Source organism: Taurulus bubalis (assembly GCF_910589615.1).
Source record: "Taurulus bubalis genome assembly, chromosome: 10".
In the NCBI taxonomy this organism is placed as follows: Eukaryota; Metazoa; Chordata; class Actinopteri; order Perciformes; family Cottidae; genus Taurulus; species Taurulus bubalis.
In genome coordinates, this window is record NC_136598.1 from 17,843,419 (window position 1) to 17,869,090 (window position 25,672).

At 40.1% G+C, this 25,672-nt stretch overlaps 3 protein-coding genes across 3 annotated transcripts; 1 reads left to right on the plus strand and 2 right to left on the minus strand.

Moving 5' to 3' along the window:
- Window positions 1-134: 134 nt before the first annotated feature.
- Window positions 135-17,353, minus strand: LOC306742484 (uncharacterized protein; the record flags this gene model as incomplete). The annotated part of the gene is made up of 23 exons (XM_079224876.1): window positions 135-343; window positions 979-1,272; window positions 1,455-1,538; window positions 2,072-2,356; window positions 2,864-3,000; window positions 3,192-3,387; window positions 3,796-3,901; window positions 4,688-4,825; window positions 5,484-5,674; window positions 5,828-6,037; window positions 6,259-10,647; window positions 10,752-10,862; window positions 11,166-11,306; window positions 13,214-13,331; window positions 13,680-13,791; window positions 13,942-14,081; window positions 15,832-15,991; window positions 16,155-16,248; window positions 16,395-16,469; window positions 16,556-16,644; window positions 16,873-16,946; window positions 17,099-17,184; window positions 17,315-17,353. The coding sequence occupies 23 exons, from the start codon at window positions 17,351-17,353 to the stop codon at window positions 320-322; spliced, it is 7,293 nt and encodes a 2,430-aa protein (XP_079081002.1). The 3' UTR covers window positions 135-319.
- Window positions 17,354-18,751: 1,398 nt separating this feature from the next.
- lrrc51 (leucine rich repeat containing 51) lies at window positions 18,752-20,411 on the plus strand (the record flags this gene model as incomplete). Its single annotated transcript, XM_079224877.1, has 4 exons — window positions 18,752-18,803; window positions 19,266-19,471; window positions 19,557-19,705; window positions 20,276-20,411. The coding sequence occupies 4 exons, from the start codon at window positions 18,752-18,754 to the stop codon at window positions 20,409-20,411; spliced, it is 543 nt and encodes a 180-aa protein (XP_079081003.1).
- Window positions 20,412-21,431: 1,020 nt separating this feature from the next.
- lamtor1 (late endosomal/lysosomal adaptor, MAPK and MTOR activator 1) lies at window positions 21,432-24,927 on the minus strand. The gene is made up of 5 exons (XM_079224998.1): window positions 24,774-24,927; window positions 23,627-23,772; window positions 23,469-23,546; window positions 23,097-23,220; window positions 21,432-22,750 (listed from the first exon to the last, which is right to left on the minus strand). Exons 1-5 carry the CDS (start codon window positions 24,813-24,815, stop codon window positions 22,658-22,660), a joined length of 483 nt encoding a protein of 160 aa, XP_079081124.1. The 5' UTR covers window positions 24,816-24,927; the 3' UTR covers window positions 21,432-22,657.
- Window positions 24,928-25,672: the final 745 nt, after the last annotated feature.

Below are 25,672 nucleotides of genomic sequence, written 5' to 3' on the forward strand. Positions count from 1 at the left end.
GTACCATAAATCTTTGGTTTGTAGAGATAGTTGTGGTACAGTACACATTAAGGGTGGTGGTGTCTGCATGTTGATGCCCAGACAGATGTGTATATCAAATCATGAAGTGAAGCCCTAGACTGTGCAAATACTCAAAATATTTTTATTGACAAAATTGTAAATAGACAGAGGAAATAGAAATAGATTAAAACAAGATTATAAAAAGCCCTGAAGGTCAACAATAAAAAAAATGACACCATGGGGTTTGAAAAAAGAAAAAAAGAAAAGTGTAATCATGTAGAACTGTAGACAATTATGAATCCAATTTGGGAACCCGTCCTCACATCTTCAACCTGCTCATCATCTGTAGAATAGAAAATATGAAACATCTGATTAAACCAAGGCTCACAGAGAAACATTTTAACACAATAGTATATTCAGTAGAAGTGGAAATCACATGCGGTTTGTGTTGTGTGACAGATGCCTGTGGAACCACGTAGGTTGTTATATGAAATGAAAACACCGTGAGTTACTATGGCAAGACTTAGGAACAACCAGCCAGTGTAAGGAAACAAACCACCAGTCACTAAATAAAATTACTTTTATGACCTTTGCAGACCACCAGCAAGATCTTCTTCCTTGAAAGACACATGCTTCTGAAAACAGTTACTGAGATGTAAAGACCAAACACATTTCAGGCAAGTTCTCTTTCACAATCATGTAGTTTTGCTTCATTGGTTAGATCACGAATGAGGGACAGCCAAATATAATCCACCTCTAGTCATTTGTACCAAATTAATCAATGCAACGTTACCAGTTTATTAGGTACACATGTATATGTGCGGACAAAAGAGTCGGTACCGTTACTGTAAAGTAACAATCAGGCAGTTAAAGAGCAATTTTAACAAATCAGTAGCACAGTATCTCCACGAGCTGCTGCCGTTTGATTATTATGTGCCCTGTAAAAGTCTGAATGTTTTTGTCCGTGTGTGTTTTTACCTTGCGAGCACTAGACGTAGACGGCAGAGGAGACTTTGCAGTCCTGCTGGTGGCTTTCTGTGCTTTGGATGCCACCTGGGGCGACTTGGAGCTGCCAATCCTGCCTGCTCGCACCACTCCAGCGTGGATGTTTTCCTGGCACTTGCGCACAGATGTCTGCGCAGGAGACTTTTTTAGACTTTTGCCTGGGGATTTCCTGGTGGAGCTGCGCAGTTTGTTCAGCCCTTTCTTCAGGTAGTTGCTGTTTTTAGGGGTGTTGTCAATAATGAACGCCATTGACTGCCTGCGATCAGCCTGAGAGAATATTATAAGTGGAATTTAGAGAAACATGCAAAACACAACATGTACGATTGTGTTCCATCATGACAGCACGAATGAAATCATTTTGTCATTGTCTCTGTTTCCAATTGACCAAAAAATGGTGTGTGTGTGTGTGTGTGTGTGTGTGCGCGCGCGTGTGTGTGTAATAAACTCACTGGACTGAGGGCAGAGCTTGAAGGTCCACTAATCTGGTTTCTGGGAGAGAGTGGAAGTCGGAAGCAGCTGGCCTTCACCTTTTTCTGTCAGATGGAGAAAAGGGAGAGACAAGTTAACAACAAGACAAAGTGGGGTTCAGGTTGTAAAATGTGCGATTCATGGTCATTTATTACATTAATATTAACATAAAGAGTAAGTTTTCAGATTGTCAATGAAATAAGAAACCGACACAAAAGCCTGACCACTGTTACTGGAGAATGATAATAATACAAAAATAAAAAACAGTTGATATGTCAGCCGCTAGTCCACTTTTGACATCCTCCTGTAACAAACATTTTCAACACCGATCACTCAAACGTGATCTTTAGGGTAGTGAAAAAGTAATGAACTATGACAGGATACGATTGTCAAATATGGTAGTAACAATAAGTATTATTAAAAAAGTCAATTTTGAATGCTAAACTTCAAGTAACTACATTATCAATAAGTTTAAGAAAGAAAAAAAAAAGTCAAATTGTAGGCTTTGAAACATTTATCTACTGTGCTTCAGTCAAGCTCAACCATTAAGTTACTCAAGATGTTACAAATACTCCTGTGAATTCGAATGCGAACCAACCTCAGGTGAAGTTTGATGCATCGACAACGTCGATGAAGTGCGCTTTGTGCCTTTCAGCTGAGATGAGCCGCCAGTCATTGACGGCAGCTGGCCTGGCATCAAGGACAGACGGTGTGAACGGGTACTGGCAGCGACACCCGAGTGTCCCAGCATGAAGGAGTGCCGATGGGAGGCTAGAGAGTCGTGCAGCTGGCCAGGCATCATGGACGCCCGACGGAATGTATCAGATGGTTCACCCAGTCGGAGTTCTTCGTCTGTGAAAAGGAATGTACTGCCACGGCAAGGCTAGGAGGACAGAGACAAACAGACAGAGTTCATAAAAACGAGTGGGAAGAGAAAAAAACATTCAGAAAGTGCAACCAATGGTAACACTGAATGTAATTATAGATTATAGTTCAGATTAGGGCAAGATATTGAACCCAATGGTTAGGCCTGCACCTTGTGTAGTACCTTGCTGTATTGGTGTGTTTGTTTGTGTGAGGATTGCTGAATAAGAGGCACTACATAAATTCAGTCCATTTACAATGTTTAACGAGGGATTTGCCCAACTATTCGCCTGCTCAACAACTAAAACCATTTTAAGTTGCTGTGGGAAGTAGAGACTACTGGTGTAGAATATGGTTTTAGGCCACTAGCGACTTACTGTATGTGTAAATCGCTGTTCGTGTGTAATTTTGGTGCCACAAAAATCCCCTGTGCATTATTTCTTAATGTTTACACTGTTCTGACTACTACTATATGACTGTATTCCTGTCATGTTCAGTGTGAATGCAAGTGTTCCTCTCTACTAACATCAGTCTCCACAGGGTAGCTGCTCTTTAAATGAGGAAGGCAGGCCTTGTTCCTGGCCTGGAGCTCAGCAATCCTCCGCCAATCGTCAGGTGCACCTTCAGGCTCGTTCTCTACCCCCGCACAGAACGTACTAGCGGCTGAAGACAACAGATGTAGAAGAAAAGAAAAAGAAAAAAGAGTTACATAAACACCAACTGTAATACCCATCTGGGATCAATCACCATTTATTAGTAACCAATTAGTACATCTGCCCTCTAAATGTTGACGATTCAAAGTCTAATCTCAATTTTGTCCCTTTTTTTCTTTATACATTCATAATCACACTTACGCTGTGAATGGACTGTGCTGCGTCTGTAACCTGGAAGACCGATGAGTTGGTCGCTGGCAGCGCTGGTCATTTTGGCAGGTGTGTCAAACGGCTCCAAAGGCACGGGTCGTGCAGAGTGGGCACTGGAGAGGTTTGGTTGGGAGCGGGCGGAGGCCAGACTGTAGAAAGTCTCATCTTCACTGCTGCCTGGGGTTTTCTACGATAGGAGTTCAACAATCACTTACGGCTACAATAATAATGTAGTTGGGGTGTGGAAATGTTTTCAAACGGGCAAGTTTGAACATTTGGGTTCAGCCATTTAAATTAATCTTTACACTGCTGGAGTGTACTGGAGGCAGTACTCCCAACAACATGAAGGGTAAACAGATACCCATATATATAGCAGGTATAGCAGGATGGTTAAAACCTAGCACGGCAATGTTAAAGATAACAAATTAAGAGTTGAATTGACGAGTCGGCTGAACCCTCAAAATGCACAAATAGTCCAATGTCATCATAATGACTACATTTGAAAATTAGTAAGAAAGAACCCATTGTGATTATCCAAATGTAGCGTGTGCATTATTGTGAACATGCAGTAAGTGTGCTAGTGAGAATCCTCCACCTTGGTCATGGTGATGTTAATAACCTGTGTGGTCCGTCGTCGTTTTACAGATGAAGATGGATTTTTACAGGTTGAATCCAGCTCCATTCTTTGCCCTGTACTGGTCCTGCAAAAAAAACAACAAAGATCTCAATAGGAGAGCATAGGGAAAAGACAATAATTCTGGTTTCACTAGAATCAGGAAATTGTCTGTATAAGGTAGGAAAATGGCCAGGAAATATTTAAAAATACAGGTTTTTAAATACCAGCAAACAATGAGCTGTAGGGGAGCTGCAGGTGGAGTAATTCCGTTTTAGTTTCTGCATGGTTATGGCCTGGAGTCAGGACGCCTTTTGGGTCTTACATTACTCGCATTATTATTATTATTATTATTATTATTATTATTATGATGAGCCATACTTAAAAGTATTTAAACAATTGTAAATCATATATTCACGTTGTATATCGATTTACTTCTACAGTCATATGCTTTCATAGTTGTTGTCCCCAACGACTGATTATAGTTTTAGCCAATCAAGATGTTGAACTGGTCTCAAAGAGGATTGCTTTGCAATTGTACAAGTGTTTCAGGGGACTTTTACATTCAGTTTGAAATCTTACTTTACTGATTACAGGTTTTGATGTCTTGCATAAATAAAAAATGCAACAAGGAGTACAAACAAGAAAATGCTGCTATGTAAAAACCCAGCTACATTTTCTAAACACATGTGAGCCTACGTTCATAAAGTAATGTAGTTCAAAGAAGGATGAGTAAAGATAAGCATTTCAAAGACACTCATGTCTGCAGTTAGGAATTTAGGGTGACTTTACAACAGCCACCACTCTCACTCAATTTAAACAGAAAAAAACTCCTAAAAAAAAGGTGGCTATTATGTGAAACTGTGTGACATACCTGTTGATCTGTCTGGTGCTAATAGGTGTAAAATACAGGGTTTCTAGTGAGTCTGTCTGTAGACCTCGGCGTTTGGCTAGCAAACGCTCTGAACTGCGAACGAGCGGTGTGCTTGATTCATCAGGCGCTGAAAGTTTTCTGCAAAAGAGTAAGAAAGAGTATTGTAAAAGATTGCAATCACAATATATTCCCACTATGCTTCCGATGTAAGATTTGATGGCTCTTCTTAGTTTACTTTGTTGGGAGCACGGGGGACAAAATAAACATCAAGGCCAAAGGGCAACTTTGTGAGACATTAGGACAATGGGAACATCTTGTAAGGCACAAAGTCAAGTATATTTGAAAAAATTACAAACCTAAAACAGGTAAAAGAGTTGGTTTGGTTTTCAATATATCATATTCATAGCATAAATTGTTCATTTTTACTTTAACCACTTTATGGTGAAAGACTATGATCCTTTCCTAACCTCAAAACTACACTTTTGAGGCAAGTTGAATTTATAAATGTGGCTGAAACTGAACAAAAATGAGTTTTAACACAATGAAGATTTCTCGCAAATCTCGCTGTAGCATAAATACTGGATACCGCTATCGTGACAGCCGACATACTCAGAGAGCAAACAAATGATTCGAAAATAATCCATACACCATTTCTTTAAAAAAAGACTAGAAAGAAAATACATTTTGAATGGATGTTAAACTACTGTACATATTATTTTATCTTTATCTGACATGATTAACTACAGTAGCTGCAGCCCTAAAAGATGGCATGCTACTTAACTGAGAGGTGTATTACCTTGTGTTGTTGAGAGAGTCTTCGAGAGAGCTCTGGTCCAGGCTGTCGGAGCTCTCGGTTCTCTTCACCTGTGCTCTAGTGTCAACACCTGAGCGTGCAATGGGAACCTCCAAGTAACACGACCCTGCTGCATTTCTTTCGTAACCATGAATCGTATTCTGTTCCCGCAGGTTACGGTCAGCAAAAGCCAGCTAAAAAATAAAAAAAGAACAAAGTTTGAGATCAGCAGCAAAAATGTGCAGTCAAAATTCCTTGAAAGCTAAACGTTTCGATGTTGTTGTTTTTTACAGTAATTTAAAGAAACAGTGTCTCAGTTCTTATGCCTTTAAAAAAACATTACCAACCTGTGCCTCCAAACTAGCTACTCTGCTCAAAAGTGCCTTCTCATTGGTTTGGGCCTTGTCCAAATCCAGTTGAAGCAGCTGGTTTTCCATGGTAGTAGCCTTTACTTCTCGCTCTTTAAGCTCCAAGGAATGCTTGAGTTCAACCACCTCCCCATGGCTTTCCTGGAGAAGCTGTTTCTTGCCATTGTAATGACTCACTGCCTTCTCCATCTGCGGCATTGTGATAAGAAAACATATTTTAGCATGAATGTCTGAGTCCAAACTCCTTATCTGACACCTAACAGACAAACCAACCAAGTATACACATGAAACTGCAGTGCAAACAATAAGCAACAAGCAGAAAGGATAAGATCGAAATCAATAATTTTTTGACAGTAAAATAGTTTGAAATACATGCACTGAAACAACATTTTATCAGTTATCTGACCAACCTGTGCCTTGTAGTGTTCCGTAGCCACCGATTTGGCCGAGAGCTGTTCCTGCAGGACTCGCTTTAGCGTCATAATTTCATCCGTTTTTTCTTTCGCTTTCAAGAGTTTCTCTTTTTGTTTTTCCATTTTCAAGGATTCTAGCTCGTGCCGAAGCACAGATTCTAATTCATGAGAGGCCGTATTCTCCCTCTCGATGGCTTGCTTGGCTTGAGCAAGTCTCTCTATCTCAAACACCATGGCTTCATGTTGTTTTTCCAGAGCTTTCTGATTCTTTTCTGACTGGAATATCCTGGTCATGAGTACTTCTTTGTCCCTAGCAAGAGCATCCTTTTCCCTAATAGTCGCAACATGAACAGCCTCTTTCAGTCGGAGGTCTGCAGCTTGTGTCTCTTTGTATTGGTTCAGCTCTGCATTTATGGAGACAAGCTGCTGCTGGAGGAGGTCTATCTGCTCAGCAGACTCCTGCTGAGTTTCAAGTAACATCTGCTCTTTAGCAAGAAGATTCAGAGTAGCGGTTTCCATTTTCCCTTTCAGACACTGAATTTCATTTTGAAGAACATTCGTTTGGTTGGAGCGCTCTTCCTTCATCTCAGCCAGCAGTTTCACATTGGCCTCAGCTTCCTCCATTGCTTTTTGAATCATGTTGGCTTTGGCTACGACCTCCTCTCCGAGAGTGATCAGAATTTGGTCTTTATCAGTTATGAGTGTGTTGACTGCAGAAAACTCTGTCTGGAGTATCTGAAGTTTTTCCTCAGCCTTGAGGAGGAGGCTTTCTTTCTCTGTGATCATGGTTTCAAATCTCTCAATTTCCTTCTGAGTCAGCAGGTTTTCTTTAGCCTGAACCTGCTCTTTTGTAGTCTTTAGGGATTCGTTCAAACTTTGGACTTGGTCCTTAAGAGTATGGATTTCATTGTGTAGCACTTGTGACTGCTTGCAGCTCTCAACCTTTAGCAGGTCTACCTCGCCCTCTTTAGTTTGGATTTCTTCCTTCAGTCGATTGACCTCCTCCTCAAGAGCGGCACTGTGCTTTCCAAGTGACTCGATCTTCAAAGTGCTTTCTTGCTCCTGCTTGGCCATCAAATCTTCTTTGGCTTGAGCCTGGTTCTTGGCGACCTCAAGAGAATCGGTCACACATTCTATTTGTTTATTCAGACTTCCAATCTCTTGCTGTAGCGATTCAGAATGTGTAGTGCTCTCAGTCTTTAGCAGAATTAATAGCTCTTCCTTAGCATGAATCTCTGTATTCAGCATCTTCACCACATCTTGAGATGATACCATCTGCGTCTGGAGTGACTCCATATCCCGAGTGCTCTGCAGTTGCTGTTCAGCAAACAGATCGTCCTTGGATTGCAAATTGTTCTGTGCATTCTTCAGTGAGGAACGAAGACACTCAACCTCTTTCTTTAACTCTTGTATCTCTTGATGCAGCAAATCTGACTGTACTGAGCAGTCAGTCTTCAGCAGTTTCATCTGGTCCTCTTTAGCTTGGATCTCCTCTTTCATCTTTCTCACCTCTTCCTCAGAAGATGACAGTTGCTGCTGCAGAAGCTCCTTCTGATGAGCACTCTCCTGCTCTTGTTTGGTGAGGGAGTCACCCAAATTAGAGAGTTGGGTTTTTAGACTATTGATTTCTTGCTGTAGCATGTCAGAATGTGTGGAGCCTTCTCTTTCTAGTGTGGCCAGTTGTTGCTCTTTAGTCTGAATCAGCTCACTTAGCCCTTTCATCTCCTCTTTAGACGTTGTGATCATGTCTTCAAATTGTTCCTTTTCCTGAGAAATCTCCATTTCTTTCTGTGTCAGCAGGTTTTCTTTAGACTGAACCTGCTCTATTGTAGTCTTTAGGGATTCATTCAAACTTTGGGCTTGGTCCTTAAGAGTTTGGATTTCATTGTGTAGCACTTGTGACTCCTTGCAGCTCTCAACCTTTAGCAGGTCAACCTCGCCCTCTTTAGTTTGGATTTCTTCCTTCAATCGATTGACCTCCTCCTCAAGAGCGGTACTGTGCTTTCCAAGTGACTCAATCTTCAAAGTGCTTTCTTGCAGCATTTCAGAATGTGTAGTGTTCTCAGTCTTTAGCAGAATTAATAGCTCTTCCTTAGCATGAATCTCTGTATTCAGCATCTTCACCACATCTTGAGATGATGCCATCTGCGTCTGGAGTGACTCCATATCCCGAGTGCTCTGCAGTTGCTGTTCAGCAAACAGATCGTCCTTGAATTGCAAATTGTTCTCTGCATTCTTCAGTGAGGAACGAAGACACTCAACCTGTTTCTTTAACTCTTGTATCTCTTGATGCAGCAAATCTGACTGTACTGAGCAGTCAGTCTTCAGCAGTTTCATCTGGTCCTCTTTAGCTTGGATCTCCTCTTTCATCTTCCTCACCTCTTCCTCAGAAGATGACAGTTGCTGCTGCAGAAGATTCTTCTGATGAGCACTCTCCTGCTCTTGTTTGGTGAGGGAGTCACCCATATTAGCGAGTTGGGTTTTTAGACGATTGATTTCTTGCTGTAGCATGTCAGAATGTGTGGAGCCTTCTCTTTCTAGTGTGGCCAGTTGTTGCTCTTTAGTCTGAATCTGCTCCCACAACCCTTTCACCTCCTCTTTAGACGTTGTGATCATGTCTTCAAATTGTCCCTTTTGCTGAGAAATCTCCATTTCTTTCTGTGTCAGCAGGTTTTCTTTAGCCTGAACCTGCTCTATTGTAGTCTTTAGGGATTCATTCAAACTTTGAGCTTGGTCCTTAAGAGTTTGGATTTCATTGTGTAGCACTTGTGACTCCTTGCAGCTCTCAACCTTCAGCAGGTCTACCTCGCCCTCTTTAGTTTGGATTTCTTCCCTCAGTCGATTGACCTCCTCCTCAAGAGCGGCACTGTGCTTTTCACGGGTTTCAATCTTCAAAGTGCTTTCTTGCTCCTGCTTGGCCATCAAATCTTCTTTGGCTTGAGCCTGGTTCTTGGCGACCTCAAGAGAATCGGTCACACATTCTATTTGTTTATTCAGACTTTCAATCTCTTGCTGTAGCGATTCAGAATGTGTAGTGCTCTCAGTCTTTAGCTGCATTAATAGCTCTTCCTTAGCATGAATCTCTGTATTTAGCATCTTCACCACATCTTGAGATGATACCATCTGTGTCTGGAGTGACTCCATATCCCGAGTGCTCTGCAGTTGCTGTTCAGCAAACAGATCTTCCTTGGATTGGAAATTGTTCTCTGCATTCTTCAGTGAGGAACTAATACACTCAACCTGTTTATTTAACTCTTGTATCTCTTTATGTAGTAGTTCTGACTGCTGTGAACTTTGATTTTTCAACATGTTCATTTGTTCCTCTCTTGTCTGGATCTCCTCATTCAAGCTCCTTACCCTCTCTTCAGAAGCAAAGAGTTGTTGCTGCAGGGCCTCTGTCTGATGAGCACTTTGCTGCTCCTGCTTTATAAGCATAACTTTCTGAATTTGAACTTGGTCTTCAGTCTTTCTGAGAGAGTCATTTAGATGTTCTAGTTGGCCTTTCAGACCTGTAATCTCTTGCTCCAGCAATTCAGACTTTTGAGAGCTTTCCTTCTTTAGAATAACAAGCTGCTTGTTTTTCACCTTTATTTCTTTGGTTAACTTCTGAATCTCCTCTTCGCAGGTCACAATTTGTTGTTGGAGTACCTCTCTTTGTTGGACATTCTCTTGTTGGGTTTTAGCCAGTAGGTCTTGCTTGAGTTGAATTTCCTGCTCAGCCTGTTTGAGAGACGAGCTAAGGCCTTCCATCTGGACTGTTAGGCTCTGGATTTTATTATAAAAAGAGTCTTGCTCATTAGACTTCTCCAGGAGTAATTTGGCAAGCGTTTCCTCTTTATTTTGAATTGTATTTTTGTCGTTTTGGGTTTTATCTGCAAGAACGGAAACTTCTTGTCTGAGACTATCAATTTGTTGGTCTTTATCAGCCAAGAGAGAACTGGCAGCAGATAACTTTGTCTCAAGATATTTCACATTTTCTTCAGTCTGGAGCAAAAGGCCTTCCTTCTCTTTCTTGATTTCCTTTAGTTTTTCAATGTCTTGTTCACAAGCAGCAATTTGCTGTTGTAGTCTGGTCATCTGCTCAGTTTTCTGCTGCTCAACTTGCTCAAGTTGATTCTTGAGATCCTGGATCTCTTGCTGAATGACAGCTCTCTGCTCAGTGATCTCCTTTTCCAATTTGTCTAAAATGTCATCCTTGGCTTGAATAATTGCCTCAGTTTGGGCTTCCTGTTGCTTCAGGAGCTCTTTTTGTTGATTAATTTCTTGTTGATACTCTGCCAGCTGCTGTGTTTTGACCTCAATCTCCACCTCAGCCTTTTTCAGGGAGCAAAATGTGCTCTCCAGCTCATTCTTTAAACCATCGATTTCTAAGTCAAAGATTTCTCTCTATAAATCAAAGAAGAGAACACAATTAGTAGCCATCTAATTAAAAATAGAATAATTATATTTGATAAACAAGCTTTTCTGAATTAAACATAGAATCAAATTACCTTTACCGGCCCCATGTTTTCTCCTACTTCTTGCTCAGTGGCCCTCTTAAATTCTTCCTCCAAAGAAGAAATCTTTCCCTGCAGGATCTGAATTTGTTCAGTCAGTAGCTCCTGAGAAACAAAGAGGATCATATTACATTATAAAACCCTTTGAGTAGAAACACAATTGATCAGAGTAATGGAAATGTAGAATACTGATTCCAATCACGACAAAACTCGTATGATTGTTTAATTTACTTCTAGCGGATACGACCTGAATCAGAGTTAAACCCTTGTGTTGTCTTGGGGTCAAAATGACCCGTGTACGAGTGTATATGTATGTGTGTTGATGGGTCATTTTGACCCCAAGACAACACATGGGTTAAAAAAAAATACAAAAGCAGTTTATAGCGTATCTTGTGATGGTGTATCTACCTTTTCAGAGGTAGCTTGGTTAAGTTCAGACTGCAGGTGGTCTGTTTTGCTTCTCCACTCGTCCTGAGCGGATGCTTGGGTTTCAGTCAGCCTGCCAACTTCTGCCTCAAATATGGCCAGCTGTGAACACACAGTTCTCACCTGCAAAAATATTAAAAGAAAGCCTTTACGATCTGTATTAAGTTAAAGTTTTGATGCCAACATTGACAGTGTTGACCCCACTGAGACTGGCATATTCCCCAAATGCACCAGCATGTTTATATGACTTAGTTTAGGAGAAGTCTGCTCATGATGTTGACTCTTTCACAGATGTACAACTGGCACATGACTGTCATGCTGCGTTCACACCAAAAGCGTTGCGAATTATTCGCGCGAGTAGATTACATGCAAAGTCAATGCACAGACGCGAATGGTTGCGAAAAAGCAAATTTTCACCTGACGGCGAGTTGCAAAAGCCAATCAGCGTTGAGATGCTCCGCCCGTCACCACTGCCATCCTGCCGTTACTAAAATTAAACTGGCTGCTGGGCCGCCTGAAGTAGCGCTGGAAGCGGCACCCATTCAGGCACAGCTCGGAGCTGCGTGTGCACACGGATAAAATTATGAACCCAGACACGATGGCGTTTGATGTTCCGACGTTTGTGGGATTTCCACAACAAGTATAAAGCAGAACTAGTGGTTATTTCAATGGTGGATGGCGTAAATGGTAACTGTTTTCACAGAGTTAACTCTTCCTTCACGGGGGACGCGGTATGGCACTCTACGTTTCTAAAATATTCATAGCTTCCCAATAATACATCGCAGAAATATAATTTTACATCTAACTGAAAGGAGACTTCCTGCTTCCACTGCCTGCGCACTGCAACATTTTGCCATCATTCAGGCAAGAGTTAGGGGCATCGGCGTGTCATATGACGCAGTGCCAAGAAAGTCTCGTCACACAAAATCCTTCCCTGTGATTTGTCCGTCAACATTTGGTGAAATCAACGAACCAATGAACACTCAAGAAACTCCCAAAGAACAAGCATGTAACTACACACCTGAGCTCTGTAAACACGCTGGTGTTTTCACTCCGCGCCGATCTTGCCAACGAGGACCAGAACGACCCAGAAGGCTTTCACTTTCACAATATGCAGATAGAAGGTATCCATTTGAAGATGGGTAAGTGTATTTAGATACTAAACTTTGTGTAGCAATAGCATATTTACGCTAGCAGAGTGAGCAAATTTAGCTGGTCCCTTGCTGCTCGAGTCTGGCGTAACGCAGGTACGCACGTAGGTTGTTTACATTAGCTGTTAGCACAGTTAGCTCAGGCCCTGAGCATAGTCTCTGCTGGATCTGTTACGGGTTTTGGTGTGCAATCGTAACTTTCTTTCAATTAACTTAGTAGTGACCAGTAGTCATTTATTTTACAGAGAGAATCCCATTTTTATCATTTTGGTGAAATGTGTGAAGGACCATATTTCTACTGAAAAATGATAATAAAAAAAAATAGTTTTACACATTTATTTAGATGTATCTACCATTTTATCATATATTTCACTGCTTTTGTGAACCTAAAACCTTTGGTAAACCAATTTCCATCACCAAAACCTATATACCACCTGAGTAAAGTTATGTTTTCACAATCGATATGAAGGATTTCCAAAAATCGAGATTACAGATTTTTTTCAGCTTTAGTCACTTTTGCCTTATGACAATGGTGCCTCGTTATATAGAGCTGAGATTGTTCTGCAATTTATGATGTAAAACATGGGTATGTATCTTATATGCAAGTGCCTTAAAAGGTGAATTTAAGAAATGATGTCAAATCGAGAAAATCGACTGCAAATGACCTGAGTGTTCCAAGAGTTAAGCCACGGAAAAGCTGCGCCCCCTTTCCACCGCGAAAAGGAGAATGACGCAAATTTACCACATAAAGTCGAACCAGTAAACTCAGAAAAAAAAACGCTTTTGGTGTGAACGCATTACTGATCGTAAACTCCCTTCAGATGAGATTGGAAAAGAGACTGCATTGAACAGAGAAAACTTTTGCACGAGTGTCATTACCTGAGATGAGAGTACACCATTTTCATTTGACAGCTCATCCACTTCGCGCTCCATAAGTGAGGAGTTACTCTTGAAGTCTTTATTTTGCTTTACCATCTCATTAAGACGAACTTGTAACCTAAGACAGAAAAAAAAAAAAACAGTTTCTTCAATTACTTTCATAACAAATTCTTACTGTTTTGGACGGATCATGGTATGAAATAAATAATTTCTTCAGCAAATTATGAGACTTCTGAAAGATTATCATATTGCTTTGAGAAGAATGTTATATTGTATCAAACCACCCTTAATTTATTAGTTCAGCAGGGGAGGTGTCACGGCCCGTATTATGGCGGATAATATTCGCAAACGCAAGTTGAACACACATCTTTTATTTAAACATGCCATTACCTCTGATGTATTAATAAATAGGCCTTAGTTGAAGTTTGAAGGAAAAAAAAAAAAATCACCGTCCTTGGGTACTAACGTTTCGTTCTTGATCTGAAGCTCATTGAGTTGCTCCCTGATAACGTTCTCCTGATCACCTTGGTCTTCTTTCATTTTATCCAGGCGGTACTGCAACTGGGTATTATGGGACTCTGAAGAAAACAAAGTAAGTGTAGAACATCCTTTTATTTGAAGAGAAACAAAAACATACACGAAAAGGCAGACAACATTATAATGCACACAGCTTTTCTTTTATCAACCTAAATAACAATATTTTGTATCCAAACACTTGAATGTGGTACCTCTCTGTGCAATGAGTGCAAGCTTGCTGGCCAGCTCCCTCTCCAACCCATCTCTGTAGTCACTCTCCTTGATCATCTGCCGTTGAATCTTCCTCAATTGAAATTTCGGTGTGTTCATAATTTCCTGCAGAGGAGAATTGCTGTGGGAATAAAAGCAAATCAGGCAAGGTAAAGAATTAAAGTCAAATTCCAATAACATCCAATGGATTGACATAAATAGATAAGAAATTACTAGCATAGCATGTACACTCAGACAACATTTTAAATGTTGTCATGAAATGCAACCCTATAAAGTTAGCAATTTTGTAATGTTGAGAAAACTAAAATCTTAGTTAATGTAAGTTTGCCAAAGCATGGTAGATTAAACAGCTTTCATGTTAATATGAAACCGACCTGCAAGTTTTTATTACAAAGAACAGAAACAATGTTGCTTCGGTTTATTCTCTTGGGCGGAAGGTCTCACAATGGAGACAAGCAATTTAGTAAGCTGAAAATTTTCTCTGAAAGAGTTTGATTGATCAATATCCTAACCAAAGTTGTGATTACAGTGTACTTCAAATTGCCTATTCCACATTTGATGTATATCAGGGGTATTCAACTAAAATTCTGTGAGGACCAGTTCGAGAGACTTTCCTCATGCAAAGGTCCGGAACATCATAATAATGTCAAATTTGTGCTCTATGATTTTGTGCCATATGTATTGAAGTAGCCAACAGTGTATTAACAACTAACTGTCAAATGAAACATTTATTAACATCTAAACAATATTTATTATTACAGATTTCTAATTCAACTGAAATAATTATAAATGATACATATTCTAAGAATACATACATTATCTTCTCTTATTTCAAGTCAAATAAAGGCTGGATTTAAAACAGAAAGCTTTTGAAAAATGGGACTATAAATTAAATGAATACATTTAATTTATTATTTTACAAAAAAAAAAAAATTTTATAATTGTCCTGCAGCTTCAAATTCAGTTTATTCGGGGCTCAAGTGATATTAATCAAAAGAGCCAAGATATTATTATATTGTCATCTAAAAAGAGAAATGTGTGTTCAGGGACTTTACTGTTATTAAACCACTTGTTTCAGCTCATTTCTCCTCTATGTTAACATTATTGTTGGTCAGTTCATGTGTTAGGGTTCTGATCATATTAGTTCATGTGTTAAGGTTCTGATCATATTAGTTCATGTGTTAAGGTTCTGATCATATTAATTCATGTGTTAAGGTTCTGATCATATTAGTTCATGTGTTAAGGTTCTGATCATATTAGTTCATGTGTTAAGGTTCTGATCATATTAATTCATGTGTTAAGGTTCTGATCATATAAGTTCATGTGTTAGGGTTCTAATCATATTGGGCTCTTAGGTTTATTTTTCTGTGCTTTACTGTCGGATGTGAGTTGGTCCGTTTGCTCTAAAGATGTGTGCCTTGTCTCGTAGTGGCGCTTCACATCGCTGCTTTAAATATCTCTGAACGTGAGACATACTGCTCTTGAACTGGTTGTGGGAATAAAAGACATATAACAGTCTGTCCATTCCTGGTTAAAGACTCTGGTTAAGTGGTCCACATTTATCTTTTTGGAGCGCCAAGTGAAATAACTTCTGACTCACAACGGACTTTTCCCAACTATCGGGTCTCTCTCCTCCCGCGTGTATCTCACTCGAGTCGAAGGCAACGCTTATCGGAATACACACATGTGATTGGTCGCCGGTGAAATAGAAGCGATCCATCAACAGTCAATAATTCGGTAATAATAATAATTGGCTTTCGGTCCAGAGACAACGGCGTATGGGTCCGGACCCAGACCGCGGTCCGCCTGTTAGTGACCCCTGATGTATATGATAAGCACTGTGTTTAAAACATTCAAATCCACACTGGTACCTGACTGAGGAGGAAGCCACAGTTTGTACGTCCAGAAATTGGATTTTTGGTGTGCGGTGGAAGACGGGGGAATCGTCATCAGAAAATGAGGAGACGGTCGACACATTGGAAGTCGAGGTGTTTGCCGATCTCTCAAATATTTTACGGTCGACAGGCAAATCTGAAATATATGAAGAAACATGATTTGACAAGTTTCACAGCTTGCATGTTAAATCCTAACCAGCAAGCTAGTGCATCAACATCAGCATTAGGTGTATGACACTAATGTCTCTTATTATGGTATGGCATGAAGAAATGAAAGATTCAACAAATATTTTACTTACGTTTTCTTGCCAAATAGGTGTCCAGTCCTTTGCCTAAATAAACGCAGCCGTCGCTCTCCATCACAAAGGAACCAGTTAGGTTTGCTATCTCTCGCTAACAGATGAGAGTGGGAATATATATATATATATTTATATAAAAATTAGCACAGAATTATTGATAGCACAACATGTGATGGATGAAATGTGATGCATCTAAGTGGTACACACATGACAATTTATAACAAATCAGTGAATGCTTACCTCCACATCACATTCCAACATGTTCAGAGTTAAGCGGTCATTCATTATGTCGTGGTATACGAGCAGCAAAAGCACCTGGAGGTATCACAAAGAATGGGTGAGAAGAGGCCTTTGTTTTCGTTTGTCTTAAGTATTTTTGTTATTTTGATTTACTCTTGTACCTTTGCAATTTCTGTGGTTAGGTTGATACCACCTCTTATGTTGTTCCAAGACAATGACGTTCCTTTGGTTGAACTAAATCTGCAATCCTCTAATAAATAACATAAACATACAAAGAATAATTATCAAAAGGAAAGCAATATTCAACATCAGTCTTAACTGTAGACTTTAAGAGTAAGTGAATAGAAGAGTAAATGAGAAAACGTGGTTTTCAGGGTGTGTCTTGTTTACACTGTCTGGCAGATTTACAGGTGCAAGAGGGCACATTCAGACCACACCCAACAGGGATATTTTAAAAAGGTTACATGAAGAAACTCACTTTCCACAAAGTCTGCAATGACCTTGAATCTTTCCTCAATGGAATTGCTGAAACAGGAATTGGATTCCTTTTTCCTGAGATGAAACAAAAGGTGAAACCAGAATAAAACGGCGTTTTTCCCCCAAAGGAATAAGCAATAACGCTAACAGGAGAAGCATGTTTCAACAGTCATTGACAGTCCCTTGTTAACACAGGTCAAGCATTTCATCACATTGCTTCTACTTACAGCTTACAAACAACTTCCAGTAGGACCACCCCATCTTTTAAATCGTCGAGAGTAATCGCCGTTTCAGACAGTTTTATAGATTTTACCTGCAAAAAGATAATTTGATAAATTGATTAAATACAATCCATCCATCTATTTGATCTAATCTAATCCATCCAACTTCAAGCTTTGAGTTAATACATTTACACAATAAAATGAACGTTACTATCTACTCACCCAGCTAAGAAGAGCCTTAACACCCAAGTTAATCGTCATCTTGGCTGAAAAAAGGATTTCAACCTAGAAGATAAAACAAAACAAAGCCTAAACAAGCGTATCAGCTAGCTAGCGTTGTCAAGCTAACGAATAAGCACATATAACACTAAATGTAGCTGTGCGTTACATATTTATAACCACAACTAGCTAAGCTAACGTTAATTAAGTAACGTTAGTTTAAAGTCAGCCCGTCGCGTTGAGCTGAAGTTAGTGTGTCCCTAACATTAACCAAACTTCGTTGGTAACAGTAGCGTCAGCTGTAACTTATTGAAGGTTCGTTTATTCTTAAATACATATTGTTACAACATGTTGCTTTCCAGCAGTGACTCACCTTTGAAGACGTTGGCCTTTTATCCGTATTCTATGTATCCGTCCTTCTGAAAAGATATGCAGTCCCTGCGTCTTCCTACATGAAGCTACGAGAAAAACAGTCGCATGATAAACCAGCCAAAATTCAAAAAGGGTTGCAGAAGATTAAACCAGCCAATCCGTGTTCAGATGAAGACGCGTCTGAAAATAAGACACGTTGATTGGTTTAAAAGCTGGAAGTAAACTAAACGTTGCACTCGTTTTTCTTTGCTCGGTACCGTGTTTGGTTCGATCCCGCTTTAAGGTGGGCAGGAACAAATACAGTAAATAATGCACGAATTTACAAAACCTTTTGTTTTGTTTGCTTATGTTTGTTTGTTTTTTTGCGTCAGCATCAGTCATGCTGCAGCTAGTCAAACCAGTTCTAAAACTTGTGCTGATTGCCGACTCCGCCCCCCGAATGGATTTCGGTGTACGCCGGAGTAGAAATCAAATGTGTTTCTATCACGAGAGAAACGTCATACACACCGTGATACAAATAAATGGTGTTGATTAAGAAATTATTAATATTCATATTGTACATAAGTTAGTGGGGAAATGCATTTGAATTGTTATCTGTTTACACATATATGATCTAGTAAAAGGAGATAAACCCTCACTACAAATCCCATAATCTACCTGTTCGTTTCCTTGGAAACGCGTTGTTGTCTCTTCGCCAGGTAAATGTACGTGTATCTTGCTACGTTGAGACACGGGTTTCTGGATAACCGGAGCTAAATAGCGTGTTGCTATTATAGCTTTCCGTAGTTTATTGGTACGTATTTGATATTTGTGATAAGTCAGTTCCATAACAGTCTCATAGCATAATGAGGCAGGACACGATAGCTGCAGAGTGTGTATTGCAAATCCATGATATAGCCAATAATGTCGGCAACTTAATTATAACCAAACTATTTATGTTTTAGTTTTTTTCCAACAGTTTGATTACATTAATTGTGTTTGATGATCACTGGGTCAGTTGACTCTCCAGTGATTCACCATTACGTCACTGTCCTCACACAGGTGAGAGCATCTATTCCAGGTGGGAATATGTACGGAGCTCCAGTGGATTTATCCTTCAAACACATCCGCAGTTTGGAAGGTAGCACACTATCATATTCCTCTCAGGTTTTTCAGCCTCCTTGTATTACTTTTGTTTTTTTCCCCCTCCTGTATTTTTGCTATAACATTATTACTCTGTTCGAGACATATCTCGTACCTTTGTTTAAATAGCTGTGCATTACAGTGAACTGAAGTATACTTAACATAATCATATAGAACAACTCAATAAGACATTTGACTATATCTCTGTAAATAGTTTGTAATGTCTAAAAATAAAAATCTAAGCATTTGATTCACCAAATTAATGCATAACCAAACTGCCCAAGATGGAAATTAGATAATGGACACTTAATGCCTGCAAAGCATAATCTTTTATAAACTGATCCATACATTTAGATGCCTTTGAAACAATGTGCACCATAAATAAAATTTCATACAAAATCCAAAGAATCTGCGAGCCAGTACTTAACATTTACTGTATTTCTTTTATTTGCGTTCTCAGATGCATGGACAGAGGAACCCAGCAGCAGTCTGCGACCTTTAAAGAGAAATTCAAAGAAGAAGTACCTAAGCTGCTCCCTTCGTCTCAATAACAACAACGTCGCTGACCTTCATGACCTCCAGAGGACTGTTAACCACTTCCTGGCTGAGCCGTCACAGCTCGCCTGGCTGGACCTTTCCTTCAACAAAATATCACACATAGATCAAGTAAGCGTGTTTTCTAGCACAGTGGCCTAGCTGTCTTCTTTCTCTTACAGTAAACCTGCAACATGTGTGTGTGCTTGTGTTCCAGGTTTTGTGCGAGCTCCATGAACTGCGTGTGTTGTATCTCCACGGCAATAACATTTTTATTCTGTCAGAGGTGGACAGGCTGGGAGTGCTACCACATCTACATACCATCACTCTGCATGGAAATATGATCGAAACCAACAAGGCTTACAGGTTGAGAATTACCTTCAAATTTACCCCAGACACAATCACAGATACACATCTTGCTTAGTTTTAAGATGTTTGGATGTGAGATACTTTCACTACTCCGACATTGTGTGCTTCTTTATGAAAAAATGTACGAGAATGTGCATTGCGACCATAAGGACCCAGCAATAATCCACAACTGCTGACAAATTCAGCACTTCCTACTGTCATACAGCAGAGGGGCAGAATGAGGGTTTAATAACAGTGAGTGTGAATGCTTGGCAAGCATGTAGGTGCATAACAGGTGCTTAAATGCAGATCAAGCTCATATTACAGTACACAACCTAGTCTGCACAGCAACCCTGTTTAACACACACACACACACACACACACACACACACACACACAGGGGGCTGCTGGTTAAGTCTATTCCAATGACCTGGTTTCTCATGATTCATGGGATTACAGTGTATAGTATACACAGTATGTGTAGCACCAGTAAAGTGGAGATATGATCTGCTTTCAACATTCGGTTTCAAATACAGTGTGTATCACCATCTAGTGCACAAGCATGATTATGTATTTTTGTACATTTAGGAATCGTGTGATATCGGCTCTGCCTCAATTGAAGACGATGGACTTCAGTGCCGTGACACGCCAGGAGCGAGTCATGGCAAAGATTTGGCATCTGAGCAACAAACACCGCAGAGGCAGCAAAGAGACACTACAGTGACCGCTGGCTCGCCTCCATCGTGGTGTGCTGAAACCAGTTTCACCCAATTGATCTGTGGTCCACATCCACTGCTGGAAAACCTTATATTGTGTTTCTCTGTACATCTGTGGTGAAACCAGCACTGTATTTCATGTTTTGTCCACTTTTATTTGCTGAAATTAACATTTGTTTTATTGATAGTCCAAAGTCAACCACATTATCAAGTGATACAATTCTGGAATATTTTAATATTGATATGGATTATTCTTTTGTAACAAAGTGGCAGACCAGTTATTAATGTTAATGACTTTCTCTGTAGCATTATTGAAACAACCACTTCCAATGTGGATGTAAGACACGTGTATTATGTTGAAAATCTTTAATGAATTAAACCAAAAGAAAATAAAAATTCTTAAAACTTTTTGGTACTAGCCTAAGATATTACAAACATATTTCAGGTAGTATAACACATTTGAGTAACAAACAAAACAGAAGAAAAAAAATACCAAGAAGCCATTGCAAAAAGCTCTAATCAATTGCGTGGTTGAAATAATCACAGCCTTGCAGATTATCCCTTTAGAGACTCCAGAGCAGCTCACCCTGCTCCCTGCACACGTATAGTCATGTGCTCTCTGCCAAAGAGCAGATAAACATTTAAAAACACAAATAAATAATCACAAAAAGTTCTCGGATAATTTTATCTGCCGTGGTACATAGATTGTTAGCGCTCCCCCACACTGCTACAATGGTTAGTTTCTGATTAATATGAACAACTTAATCATATTACAATCTGCAGCGGAAAGCTTTGTTTAAAAGCCAACAGATGCAGTCCTTAAAGGTTTTCTCGTGTTTCATAAAAACATGTGTTTATCCCCACAAGATCTTAGCCAATCCTGACCATCTGACAAAAAGAGGAACTTCATACAATCCATCATCTGTTTTTATATTCAATCAGAAAATTCTGTACAAAAGGCGGCATGAATGCATGATACCCGTCACTGCACCCTCTACACACCAACCCCCTTCCTCTCTGTATGCCTCCACTGCTATTAAATATGTGACATTCAGGGATTGTATTTAAAAAGAGTCTGCCAGCTCTTTTTTTTTTTCTGCGAGAAAACTGCAGAGGACACATAACTGTCTGTAAACTCGAGAACATGTGACCAAAGAAAGCTCCATTTTCCTTCTCCCCCGTGACATTAGTAGGCCCACTCGGCACCCTCCTGCTTGTGTTTGCATCCTCACCCACCAGAGGACACCAGTCATTGTCAGGTCACTCATGATTTAGCCTCAACTGGAATAACAGATTACACACCAGACAACCAATCACCAATCCAACCCTTCTCACTACCCGATTTTAAGCATTACACCATTGCGATGCCAGGTTGGTTTACTGGTTCATGTTTAGGTTGTAGTGAGACATGAATCTTGGTGCAGTGCGACACCAGATTACTGTGGGATGTTTGATGGTCAAACCTCACCAGCGCTACAGTATTACAACCTTCTAAATTATAATGGCCTCTTAACACGCGGACACATTTTTCTGGCTGCACTTTTCTACATTTTTTCCCAGGACAAAAGAACAGAATTAAAGACATATGAATGGAAAACTTCATGTTGGAAGTTTACATCTTGGTAAATGGTTAAAATACCCAACCATTGCATCTATGGTACTTGTTCTTTGCCACAGAGATTCCTAATTTCTCCTGTTACAGTGAAGATCATTTCAAGTAATAGCCTATGCATTGCATCAAAAAAATTATACAGCTCTGTCCCACGTGAATAAACTGCACATTGTTCCATGTCATCACAGTCTGGGGTGCTGTTACCCCCGAGTATACAGGCTAGGGAAACTAACTAAATATAGATACTGAGACGGTCTTGAAACCGTTGAAAAGATTAGAGCGATTACCAAGAAGATTGAATGATGATTTTTCCACAGCTGGTTCTGACAAAGTCTTCAATCCACGTACAGAGGAGGCCTTGTTGTTGTACATATGAGCGCACACTCCAATGGCCCATCTACAGTTGAACGGCTTCCATTGCCCATGCTGAAAATTTGTAACCGACACATAATTAAGTACACTAAAAGACAGCCATAGGGTGCAGTCCTACATTGTCTCTGTCTTTTTTAGCAGTTAAGAGGCATAGCTAAGGAGCACAAGAACCAAGATGCTTTAATAAAGGATGGGCTGGAGGGTGAGGATGCAGAAGTGACACAGAGAGAGCGGGATGGGAGGAACAGCGTGCGTGCCGGAGTCGCAGAATCAGGGAATGGCAAACTGGACCACTAGTTCTTCTTTAGCATCCACTTTGATTTGAGAAATTGCACTGTAAGCATAAGCTGCTATCTTGGACACCTGTGAAGAAAGCAGAAGAGTTTGTGTTAAGTGTGCAAAATCAATCAAATTCACACAGTAAAACAAGACCAGTCCGCTGTGTATGACCAACTGAATGTCTTTTTAATAGGTGGACAAAAATAGTAACGACAGAAATGCATTTGATATCTCCAAGATCTATTTTCAGCCACAGATTTAGTCCCACCCGCACACACTGAAATACCACACACCTACACATGTTGCATACGGTTTCCAAGTATCTCGGGGATGTTATATGTAGCCAAAAAAAGCAACGCATGACAAGAAGGAATGTGGGTACTGGAAACACATGTCAACATATCTTCCATATGTGCTAGTGTATGATTACCTGCTGAACATCCGAGTATGGCACCAGGTCACTCGCAAGCACTTGGTGGGGCTGGCTGGTGAGGGAGGGGAGCGCGAGGGACTTCTTCTGGGGCAGATTGTTGCTCAACACAGCCAGCTTTGTACTGAGACAAAACACAAGTTTAAAGTTTAAAACACAGTTTGTCACCTTGACTGTTCAGCCTCATTGCTGTGTCCTGAGAACCAGTTTAATCTCTGCACCTGTATTTTAGACTAAACATAGCTGTTTGGTAGAAATCTAGCCAGTAGGTGTCATTGTATCTGAGGTTTAAAAGGTAAAGTTCAAGCGAATAGGTCCATGTATTTGCAATTTCTTTTTTTTAAATCACTTCCTTCCTGCTCCCACACATACCTGTATTGCCGAGCTTTGTCCATGTATTCATGCTGCTCCATCATGACAGAGTCAGCTGCTGACACATCAATGATGTTCCTGACAGAGCAGAGATAACATGAATTACTGCTTTAATATCAGGAAACACGTGCAGGCACATCTAAGGTTGGATATCTTACTGTGCCGTCTTGGTGAGGATGGATGTAAGGAGGGCCTGTTCATCCGTCCTTGCTGAAGGGACACTGGTAGTGATCCAGTCGGTCCCATTTGGGGGTTTGCTGACAGGGTTCGGGTGGGGGATCAGCGGTTTACGTTCATCAGGGTCCTAGAACAGGTCAATCAAAATGGGATTAAGTGATAAAAAAAAAGAGACGGATTTTAGCTCATGACAAGACAACAAATGATTTTACAGTTGTGTAGTTGCATCCGCTCAACAACCAACCATAGCAATGAATCAGTCAACAACACTATACTTGTGGTAACGCATTGTTACAATCCTCCTTGCAGACTTGCACTAAACTCAGGTTTGCCATTCTTACACCCACCGTAAAACATTAGGGGGGGAAGCATGAACATGAACAAATTCCCACTGATGTGAACAACACGACTAATTTCATTTGGATTCATCTGATGGGTAATCTAACAAATCAGAGACAAGCTACATTTTCAGACTAATACACATTATTCTGGAATAACACAGAGTGGCTAGATGTGTATTTCTACTGTAACTCGTTGTGCTACTAAACTGCATAAGAGGAAAGATATTCTGCGTCAAGGCAGAACTGACTAATTCCCGGAAACTAAAAATGGCTATGGTCATATGACACAAGACCACGGTATTCAAGACATCAATCACTGCCTGTTTATGTTACAATTGAATATTTAGTAGTTTACTAATTCGGATTTTTTTTTTCTTCAACGTTTTTTTTCATGAAGCAACGACAATAAGCCACAATGTCCTGCTGATCGTAAAAGTGACTGACCATAAATTGACTTATGTAACGTTTCGGTTTTCTTCGAAAGCCGTTTCTTTGCCTTCAAATCGGTCCGGTTCGTCACATCTATGATCGTTTCCCATGTATGTGTGAACTTCACAGCCTGCCTCAGGTTGGGCCTTTAGCCGAAGGCTTTAACTAGCAAGCTAAAGCTGCTTCGGCTTCATAACACTTTAACGATAAAAAAAAAAGACCACTTGGGGTACTTTTCATACATTACACAAATGCATACTTTTATGAAACATGGATTCAATAAGATACAATCGTGGTATTTAATATACAATGTCACATGTATCGGTTTTACCCGGCTAGCGGCTCGCTAACTACCTACCTCAGCTGTGGTCTCGTTCTCGCTGCTGTAACAGCAACCCATGTCCGCGTCCGAGGGGCGAAACTACACAACCCCGGCTTCCCTGTTCTCCAGTCAGAAACGGGCCGTATTGATCTTCTCCAACAGTCATAAAACTTTTCTCCTGCTTGGTTTACTTATGCTTCATCTAAAGGTAGGAAGCTACTGTCAACAGCAGCTCCTCGGAAGAGCTATCACATGACAGTAGCTCTGGTGCAACAACACAGCGAGCACTTCCGCTATATGAGAAGCTGCGGAGTCCATCACGTGAGGGGGAACTTTTCAAACGTGACTTATGTAAAAAAATAAAATAAAATGGATGTAGGATGGATGTAAGGATGTAGCTGTGCGTTAACCTTATATTTTCCAGTACTGATTTGTGTCAATGTGTTTAGTACTTTGAGAGAATCATACTATAACAGCATGTTTGTAGGATGTAGTGTGCTCGTGCAGTGCATATTTCTGAATTACATTGTGTTTAATTACACGACCACAAACTAAACAAAAATATTATTTCAACATGGAAGTCTGGTTCAGTCGTGTCTATTTTATTGTGTGCAGTGTACTCGTTGGGAACTTGATGGGGGTAAATAACAGGTTAATTCAGCTAATGTTTTGGTATCATATTAGTGATCAATCCAGCTGCTTAACCTCCATATTATTGCATGATCTTGAAATAAACATTTACACTTTACTCTGCAAAACAGCAAGCTGCAGTTGTACATGTGATTTGCAGTATTCCAACTGCCAAAGCAGTATCTTTTCTCTCTTTTCCTGAGAAGAGGGTAGCAAATGTAGTGAAATACTAACTTTGAGAATCAAAGTTTGGACGTTGAAAATCCTATTTCAGCGTCCAAACTTAACTCCAGCAAATATTTGTA

What these genes read in the sequence shown, in the direction of transcription:
- lamtor1 (XM_079224998.1), bottom strand. Translation starts at nt 24,815, where the DNA reads ATGGGTTGCTGTTACAGCAGCGAGAACGAGACCACAGCTGAG. An exon ending in GACAAAGCTCGGCAATACAG is followed by an intron (nt 23,221 to 23,468) that starts GTATGTGTGGGA and finishes GTTTTGTCTCAG; the next exon opens with TACAAAGCTGGCTGTGTTGA. An exon ending in CATACTCGGATGTTCAGCAG is followed by an intron (nt 22,751 to 23,096) that starts GTAATCATACAC and finishes CTTTCTTCACAG; the next exon opens with GTGTCCAAGATAGCAGCTTA.